Source organism: Piliocolobus tephrosceles, chromosome 6 (genome assembly GCF_002776525.5).
Source record: "Piliocolobus tephrosceles isolate RC106 chromosome 6, ASM277652v3, whole genome shotgun sequence".
Taxonomy (NCBI): Eukaryota; Metazoa; Chordata; class Mammalia; order Primates; family Cercopithecidae; genus Piliocolobus; species Piliocolobus tephrosceles.
The window spans coordinates 41,644,514-41,653,873 of NC_045439.1; the positions used below are offsets into that span (position 1 = coordinate 41,644,514).

General features: G+C 47.5%; 1 protein-coding gene across 1 annotated transcript; it reads left to right on the forward strand.

Moving 5' to 3' along the window:
• Positions 1-3,064: 3,064 nt before the first annotated feature.
• On the forward strand, positions 3,065-6,836 carry GPX2 (glutathione peroxidase 2). Its single transcript, XM_023232463.2, has 2 exons — positions 3,065-3,492; positions 6,153-6,836. The coding sequence occupies exons 1-2, from the start codon at positions 3,271-3,273 to the stop codon at positions 6,501-6,503; spliced, it is 573 nt and encodes a 190-aa protein (XP_023088231.1). The 5' UTR covers positions 3,065-3,270; the 3' UTR covers positions 6,504-6,836.
• Positions 6,837-9,360: the final 2,524 nt, after the last annotated feature.

The following is a 9,360-nucleotide window of genomic DNA, read 5'->3' on the forward strand; positions in this document are numbered from 1 at the left end:
CTGGATGAGTCCCTGGGGATAGGTCTCACTTGGACCCTGGCAGTGATGTGAGAGGGAGAGAGGCAGTGCTGGTAGAAGCGGCTCCAGAAGTGATGAAGGCAACAGCAGTTGTCTTCCCTTCTCTACCTTCCCTAGCGCCACCTGCAGGGAGGCCCAAAGAAAAGCCCCATTGCCCTGGCACCGCAGAAATAAGATGAAACAGTTATCGAGAGGATGCTGAACATCTATGAGCAGGAATTTTTTTTTTTTTTTTTTTTTTTTTGAGACAGAGTCTCGCTGTGTTGCCCAGGCTGGAGTGCAGTGATGCGATCTCGGCTCACTGCAAGCTCCGCCTCCTGGGTTCACGCCATTGTCATTTTAGTAGAGATGGTTTCACTGTGTTAGCCAGGATGAATGAGCAGGTTTTAAAGCCAAGATGGTCTCATCTGTTCGTGTGGGTGAGGAATGGGTCTTCCTGAAGGCATGAAGAGGGACTGGATAATCTTTCAGATTTGTGATTGGATACCTCAGGGGAGCAGAGGCAGACTGGGATCTCAGGACTGCAGGTATGTCATACTTCGGGATATGGAATTGATGGAGGTGGAGAATATTGGGGATAAGGATTGAATGAAGAAAGGAGTAGTACAATGCAGGACAATAGTAGTCTTAAGATCTTCACTACACTTTACAAGGCACTAGTGATAAACTCTTCTGACCCTAACCATCACTGTGTGAGATGGGGAGGGTGGTTATCTATCCATGTCCCACAGGCAAGGAAACAGATGCTCAGAGAACTTAAAGATTTGGCCGGGTGCAGTGGCTCATGCCTGTAATCCCAACTCTCTGGGAGGCTGTGGCAGGAGGATTGCTTGAGCCCAAGAGTTTGGGACCAGCCTGCGCAACACAGACGCTGTTTCGAGAAAAAATTAGCTGAGTGTGGTGGCTTGTGAGGCTGAGGCCCGTGGATCACTTGAGCCCAGAAGGTCAAAGCTGCAGTTGCCCCATTGCACTCCAGCCTGGGTGACAGAGAGAGACCCTGTCTCAATAAAAAGAGCTTAAAGATTTGCCTAAGGGTCCCAAGTAACAGTGGCAGAATTGTGGTTGGAAACAGTGTACTGAATTGGAATCACTGGAGGGCAAAGTTTTGGCATCTCTAGAAAAATCGCTACAAACAATTCTCATTTATAGTCAGAATTAAGAACCACCAACCCAGGCTTTCTGCCTAAGTCAGTGCTGTGTCCAGAGCAAGCACTGTCCTACAGAAAGCCATGAGATCACATGCTGCTTAGTGTATGCTTAAAAGTTGTAAGCTTTTGGAAAGTGAGGCCAGTTTGAGGTAAATTTGGAGACAGAGATATTTTAGGAGAGCCTCACCAAGTATATTCCATTAGGAAAGGTGAGAACTGAGCCGAGATCGCACCCCTGCACTCCAGCCTGGGCAACAGAGCGAGACTCCGTCTCAAAAAAAAAGAGTCTAAAGGGTCCAAGGTCACACCAGGAGAAAAGGGATGGCATGTACCTAAGGAAGAGGGAACCGCCCCCCCCAACTACGGCAGCTCGGGAACTCCTATGGCCTTCGCGAGAAGGCTTGCAAAAGAGCAGAGAATAAGAGGTGTCTCTGGAGGCCTAGAGAGTACTAGGGGGAAGCTCTTGGTATGCACATAAATCTGGCAGGTTACAGTTTTGCCCACTATCAGTGCCAAGTCCTTGTGACTCAGTGGCTTGGTGGAGACTCTTATTGGTTGCTTCTAGGAACTCCACCCAGCTTCAGCAGGGGACACACTTCCCCCTACACTGACTGTCACTCCTGCCCACTTAGGTAATGGGAACCTGTTTTTAGGGAGCAGCCAGCTGAGACACATGGTCCCTGTGTACTTGAACAGCCATGGAAAAGCTGCAAGGCAGCTCGGTGCTCCCTGGCGAGTAGCTCCTTCATCTCATCTCAACAAATCAGATTCTCAAGACCAGCTGTTCCCCAGACTTGCGTATTCTTTGTTCAAGGAGACAGTTCCCAATGGATGTGACCCTGTGAAAACACTCTAGTAAACATTTGCTTTGTTATTGAAATTTCACTCTAAAATCCCAAAGCTAGGTCAAGCCCCATTGCTAGTTTTACTGAGGAAGAAATCAAGGCATTTTTTAAAAAGTAACTTGTTGAGTTGGCGGGTACTTGGAAGAATGAAGTGGCTTAGGGTCTTTTCAGTTTCTGTGGCTTCCAGGGGTCCTCTGAGATGGCCCTCAGCAGACGTCCTGCGATGCACCGCATGGCTCTTGTTGAAAGCATCGGGGTGGCCTGCCTGTGTCTAGAACCACAGCAGTTTCAACTTCCTCCACACTTCCTTCTCTGGGAAGGTGACCAGCACAAACCCGCTCTGAAAAGTCTTGGGGACCGAATCTCTGTCTGAGGGAGGTAGGTGCAGTTCACCCACCTGTTCTGTGACTCCTCTTCACCATTCTCGCAGCAACGACTGAGCCTCATGACTTGGGGGCTGTGGGATGAGGTGCAGGTGGGGGATATAATATAGGAGACGGTACAGTGCAGGGGCAGAGTGTTCTCCAGGACAGGCAGTGTGTTCTCCAGGACAAGTGGCACCACGCACTGGAAAACTTCTCAAGATAAACACAACTTTGTCTCTTCAGCCTGGCAAGAGCTGAGGCACTGAAAGCTTGTTTTTTCCCCTAGAAAATGACACGCTCTTCTCCTAAGGGTCCCTTTGATTTTGTCCCGATGGAAAGCAACAAAAAGAACGTGAACAGGAATATGTATATTTCGGTTGTCATCTGAGTCCTGTGGACAGGAGGCTCAGTTCTCTTCTTCATCTTTCAGATCTCCGCAGACCCTGCCCTCTCTGTACAATTCAGAGATTGACACTCAGCAGGCATTCAATAAATGTCTGTGTCAAGTGAGAACAGCTTGATGGGGCAAGTAGGAGTCAATCCTGCATCCCTCCCTCCCTTTTTTTCCTCTCCATTCGACCTTTAGGGCTCTGGTTTCCTGTAAGTAGTGAATTATTTACCTCTGCTCATAGATATCAAATTGGCCCTTCCCAGGGTACAGCAGGGTGGGGTGGGGAGGCGGCTTTGTTCAGTCTGTTAATAGGAGGAGCAAACCTCCTTGTTCAAACAGCACTTAGAGGTGGGGGCCTGTTTTTGCTAAGTCATCCTGGGGAAGCTCAAAGCTCCATTGTTAGATCCTTCTGTCCTCCTTCCTGGCTCCTCCTTCCTCCCCACACCTCGAACAGACTCATAAGGGGCTCAGGCCTCTCTGCGGGGCTCACTCTGCGCTTCACCATGGCTTTCATTGCCAAGTCCTTCTATGACCTCAGTGCCATCAGCCTGGATGGGGAGAAGGTAGATTTCAATACGTTCCGGGGCAGGGCTGTGCTGATTGAGAATGTGGCTTCGCTCTGAGGCACAACCACTCGGGACTTCACCCAGCTCAACGAGCTGCAATGCCGCTTTCCCAGGCGCCTGGTGGTCCTTGGCTTCCCTTGCAACCAATTTGGACATCAGGTGAGGGTCCCTCCTTGTAGTGCACCAAAGGTGTTGGGTTGGTATAGCTCAGGTGGGATAAGGGGAGAGGCTGAATGACCGTGTTGGAGTGTCTGGAATAATGGGGTATGTTTTGTTAAGCTAGGTCTTTAGATGCATGTGACATACCAAGGGAAGGTATGTATTTTTTAAGATTAAACACTGAGGCTGTGTGATTTTTATAGTTTACTATCTTTCTACTATATTACTCCATGAGGGCTGGTGCCAGGTCTGTGTTTCTCTTCACTGTGTTCTCAGTGCCTAGGGCATAGAAAGCACTCATTAAGTATTTGTTGAATAAATGAGTGAAGAAAATAGAGGCCAGGAATCAAACAAGAATTGGACAGACTCAAGAGATCTTAGCTCTAGCTGGACTTGGTTTTGCTATTTAATGGCTCTGTGCCCTCGGAAAGGGTGCTTCATTTTTCGGTTTAGTTTCCTCATCTGTAAACTGGGGATAATACCACTTAGCTCATAGGATTATGATGTTTAGGGGATAGGATATACAAAAGTAACTTGACGAATATTAAGTACTTTGCAAATGCAAGCAAATTGATTATTTAGATTGAGGATGATTTTTGTTGGTTTAAATTAGCCAAGTGGAAAGAGAACAAGCGGGAAAGAGAAAGGTTTTCAACAGGCACGTGCCTCCTCTGGGCATCACATGAACCTCTCTATTTCAGATTAATGGGTCAAGTTGTTATAGATCTTCAGCCCACACACCTCGAGTTCTCTTTTAGGGATTCTTCTATTTCCACCTATGATTTTAATGTACAAGCAGGGAGAATGAACCCAAGTGAACCCTTTCATTATAATCCCCTTAGTTCAATTCACAGTGGCATGAAGGTGCGGAAGAGAGGAAAGCAGGAAGGCTGAAGCATCACTGGCTGTGACAAACCTGAGCCCAAACTGTTCACTGCTCTCACTGTTCTTCCCTAAGTTTTCTGTCTGGCCTTCTAGAGCAGGAGAGATAGGACTGGCAAACCTTCTTTCGAGATGTCCCTCCAGCCCCAGAATTACCTCCAGCCTCACACCATCACTTCAGCCTAGCAAGTCGCTGGAGGGAGTCTATAACCTACCAGGAGCCAGCCACCCATTTGCATTAAGAAATAGAAGTCTGCCAGGGTGCAGAGGCTCACACTTATAATCCCAGCGCTTTGGGAGGCTAAGGTGGGCAGATTGCTTGAGCTCAGGAGTTCAAGATTAGCCTGAGCAACACGGTGAAACCTTGCCTCTACAAAAATTGCAAAACTTAGCCAGGCGTGGTGGCATGTGCCTATAGTCTCAGCTACTTGGGAGGCTGAAGTGGAAGGATCGCTTGAGCCTGGGAAGTCGAGGCTGCAGTGAGCTATGATTGTGCCACCGCACCCAGCCTAGGTGACAGAGTGAGGCCCTGTCTCAGGAAAAAAAACAAAAACAGAGAAGTCTATTAGAGATCAGCTCTAGGCTCATTATATCATGATGGCCTGGAACTGACTGAACTAGTTTGTTCTCACAGGTCAGAAGCAGGAACTTTCTCCCAGAGGAAGATATCTGCCTCTTAAACTGGAAAGGCAGAGGTGGAAAGGAAGGGTTCCCACGGGCCTTTTGGGTTGTCATGAGTGGGGATGCTGAGAGGGAATAGGACAGGGATGGCAGTGGGGAGGGAAAGGCAGGGACCAGGTTTTGAGCCAAAGCATGCGTAGCTGAGAGCAGTGAGTGGACAGGAGGTGCAGCAGTCTTTGGGTAGCAGCCTACTCATGAAAAGAATGATAATTACATACAACCTTTAGCCATCAAGCACTTACTTCCTCAACGCCCCCTCCCCCTGGCCTATTCCTGAACCCTAAATCCTGTATCCTATTTAGTTCACTCCTGTTGGTACTAACTAGTTCCATTTAGAGTACACATTCATTGTTGCCTTGAACTTGCTCTGCTGTTATGGCACCTGAAAACTAGATGTCCTTGGATGGGGGTCTTCCTTCATCAAAGCTTCTTCCCATTTGTACTTCAGTTCTAGGACAAGGCAAGAAGAAAGCAAGAAGCTGTAAATCCCATTCCTCTGGGTCTCAATTTCACCCTCAGTTCAAGAAGCTGAATAGGCAGAGGCAAAGGCTATACTCAACACACGTGTGATTGAAAGCAGGCGAGGCAAAACCAGGGCAGAGGGAAAGGGGGTGTGTGTGTAGGTATGGATATGTGGGAAGGGAGGCCGGTAGGTTAGTTGAAGAGGAGGTTCTAAGCAGTATAACCTAAGTCTCTTTTCTCTTTCTTCTGCTTCAAACACCTTAAGAACTGCTTAGGGTAGACTGGAGACAAAAGCAACAGTTCAGAAGTGCTAAATCTTGAAGAGCAGCCAAAGCATGGGCAACAAAGTGAGACCTCATCTCTACAAACAAAAACAAACAAAAAAAATAGCCAGGCATGGTGCCCTATGTCTGTAGTCTCAGCTACTAAAGAGGCTGAGGCAGGAGGAATGCTTGAGCCCAGAGATCCAAGGCTGCAGTAAGCGACACCTTGTCTGTCAGTCTGTCTCTCTCTCTCCCTCACAGTGAAAAAGAATGATCCTGGGAAGGGAGTGTAGGAGGGTGAAAGAGTTTCATGTTGTGGATCCTTCTTTTCCCCTGTCCCTTGTCCATGCTCTTTGTCTTTTTCTTCCCTAGGAGAACTGTCAGAATGAGGAGATCCTGAACAGTCTCAAGTATGTCCGTCCTGGGGGTGGATACCAGCCCACCTTCACCCTTGTCCAAAAATGTGAGGTGAATGGGCAGAATGAGCATCCTGTCTTCGCCTACCTGAAGGACAAGCTTCCCTACCCTCATGATGACCCATTTTCCCTCATGACCGATCCCAAGCTCATCATTTGGAGCCCCGTGCGCCGTTCAGATGTGGCCTGGAACTTTGAGAAGTTCCTCATAGGGCCGGAGGGAGAGCCCTTCCGACGCTACAGCCGCACCTTCCCAACCATCAACATTGAGCCTGACATCAAGCGCCTCCTTAAAGTTGCCATATAGACATGAGCTTCTCAGCACACAGATCTACTCCATCCAGTCCTGAGGAGCCTCAGGATGTAGCATGCCCCCAGGAGACACTGCTGGACCTCAGCATTCCCTTGATCTCAGTCCCCTTCACTGCAGAGCCTTGTCTTTCCCCTCTGTCTGTTTCCTTTTCCTCTCCCAACCCTCTGGTTGGTGATTCAACTTGGGCTCTAAGACTTGGGTAAGCTCTGGGCCTTCACAGAATGATGGCACCTTCCTAAACCTTCATGGATGGCGTCTGAGAGGCGTGAAGGGCCTGAAGCCACCCTGCTAGAAGAAACCAATAAATGGCACGTGTGGAAATGGCCAGCCTCTGTGTGTCTTCTTTGACAGAGGGCGGAGGGAAGCTACAAACTGCAGGTGGGATAGAGGAGCTGCTAGCACGCCAAGCTTTGGGAGGGGAGGATCTGATGTATCAAGGGATGCCCTAATTACTGACTGGAAAGCAAGCTCTGGCCAAGGTCTGCGGTGGCAGTTGGAGTTATGGGAAATGTGAATTATGTTATTCCTTTACAGCTCTTCTTCAGAATTGGGGAAAAAGAGAAAGTGATAATAGGAGGTAGGGGAGGAAAAGACAATGAGCCCTTTGGTTGGGGATACTGGGAGGCTGTTAGGAGGATTACAGTCAGGAAGACATCAATAGCACTGTGGGTCGTGGGCCAACTAGATCTGACCTGTGCCTTGGGAAATTTCTGGGAAGTCAGCTTAATGTTTACTGATAGCAAAGGCATAGAGGGTGTGGTTACTGAGAACACAAAGAGCACTTTTTCTTCTTCCTGATCATCAAATCTCTCCGGTGTTTGATCCTTTGCTAGACTGATTCTCCCTCCCTTTTAAAGTTCATGGCCCGGGTGTGTTGGCTCATGCCTGTAATCCCAGCACTTTGGGAGGCCAAGGCAGGTGGATCACTTGAGGTCAGGAGTTCGAGACCAGCCTGGCCAACATGATGAAACCCTGTCTCTACTAAAAATAAGAAAAAATGAGGCAGGTGTGGTGGTGCATGCCTGTAATACCAGCTACTGAGGTGGGAGACTTGTTTGAACCCGGGAGGTGGAGGCTGCAGTGAGCCAAGATGGCGGCACCACTACACTCCAGCCTGGGTGACAGAGTGAGACTTCATCTCTAAATAAATAAAGTTCACATTACACCCTCATTCTTCTCAAACTCACATATTCACAAATTTAGGCTCGAGACAAATAGAGGCAGGAATGATTGGACTCATTTCTTCCTCCGTAAGAAGGAAGGGGTTGGGGATGGGAGAGAGCCTCCCTTCAGAGTCAGACTGTTTATAATCTGCCATTTGCAACATCATTGTTCCTCACCATCAGGGCAGTTTTGCTCAGAGGCCTTGCAAGGATGGTGTCCCCAATTCCTCATCCAGTGCAGACATAATCAAAACATACCACCACCGCCAAGGTCAGGTTCTATCATGGTCTGGAAAAGATACCTGCTGAGAGGTCACCGCCTGTCACCTTGCCCCACAGACTTCATCCTGGAAACTTCTCATTTCACCATCCCTTCTTTGACCACTAGATGGAATATTTTCACTTCTATTCACTGAAGCCCTGAAGGGACAGTTTTCTAAACTGGACACACTGCTTGAGAATCCCAATGCTGAAGGGAAAATGTCTTTCCTTTAATTGTTCTGCTTACCCTAACCATTTTCTAAGCACTTGCATCATATGAGAGTGAACGTGGAATAGATTTTTAAGATCCCCACTGTCTGACCTTCAACTAAACCTGTCAACAGAGCTTTATTTCAAAAGGGTAACCTGAGTATTACAGTGGAAATCCCCTGGCACCCTTCTGCAGGGCCTTCTGCTAACTTAAGGCTATCCTTAACTTCACTCTTGAAACCTCAAGCCTTTCAGATTCCCGCTCTGAAAGCCAACAGCTGGGGTATGAATGATTATGGGGCAGGACCATGTACTGATTTTAGAGCAGTGACTGCAGACAAGTTGCTTTCCTGACAAATAGAGAATTCTTGTTGAAAGGTAGTCATCATCTTGACAGTACCATAGCCTGTTGTTACATCCAGTAACAGAGCCAGCTATCTGGGGTGTTGGAAACATGCTATCAGCAACTTAGAGCCTGATACACCAGTACAATGTGTTCGGTCTTTCCCTTGAGGCCCAAGTTCAAAGAATTATTTAGGGATTCCCAAAGGAATGGGAATTACAGTATAAGTGATTTTGCAGAAAGTCAAGAGAGGGCCATAAAGCTAGAATGAGGGCTCCTCACTTGGGAGGGGAAATGCTCTTTGCTTCAGACAGAACCTGATCTGTTTCGCTCACGAGGAAACAGGGAAGGCAAGACTGAAGGATCCTGTTTTACAAGGAAGTTTAGCTTTACCAAATATTTAGTTGTGCTGTTGTTAAAATGAAGAGAAATTAGAAAGTGTTTCCTTTCCTTTATTCTTCATCTTGTTTGTCCCCCTTATCATCCTCAGAAGTATTAGCTTGTGGTCATAAACAGACAAGGCAAAGCTTTAAAATAGCACCCACTTTCCTAGATAAACAAAAATCTTTTCATCAAATTTCCCTAGGGGCACTCAGAAGGAGGGGGAAGTCTCGTTAACAACTTTCCCAGAAGTACTGAGATAATATTATTCAATTCAGAGGAGGGACAGAGAGAATCACTAACCTGAGGGCTCTTACAGAAAAAAAAAAAAAAAAAAAAGAGAAAAACAGAGCTTGGAACAAGTGATTTTAGGAGGCCAAGGCACAGACAGTGAAATTGACAATTATCTCCATGACTATGTTCCCACAGCTATCTCTCCTTAGTTTATGAGACACTGAGGCCCAGTGTGGTGGCTCAAGCTTGTAATCCCAAC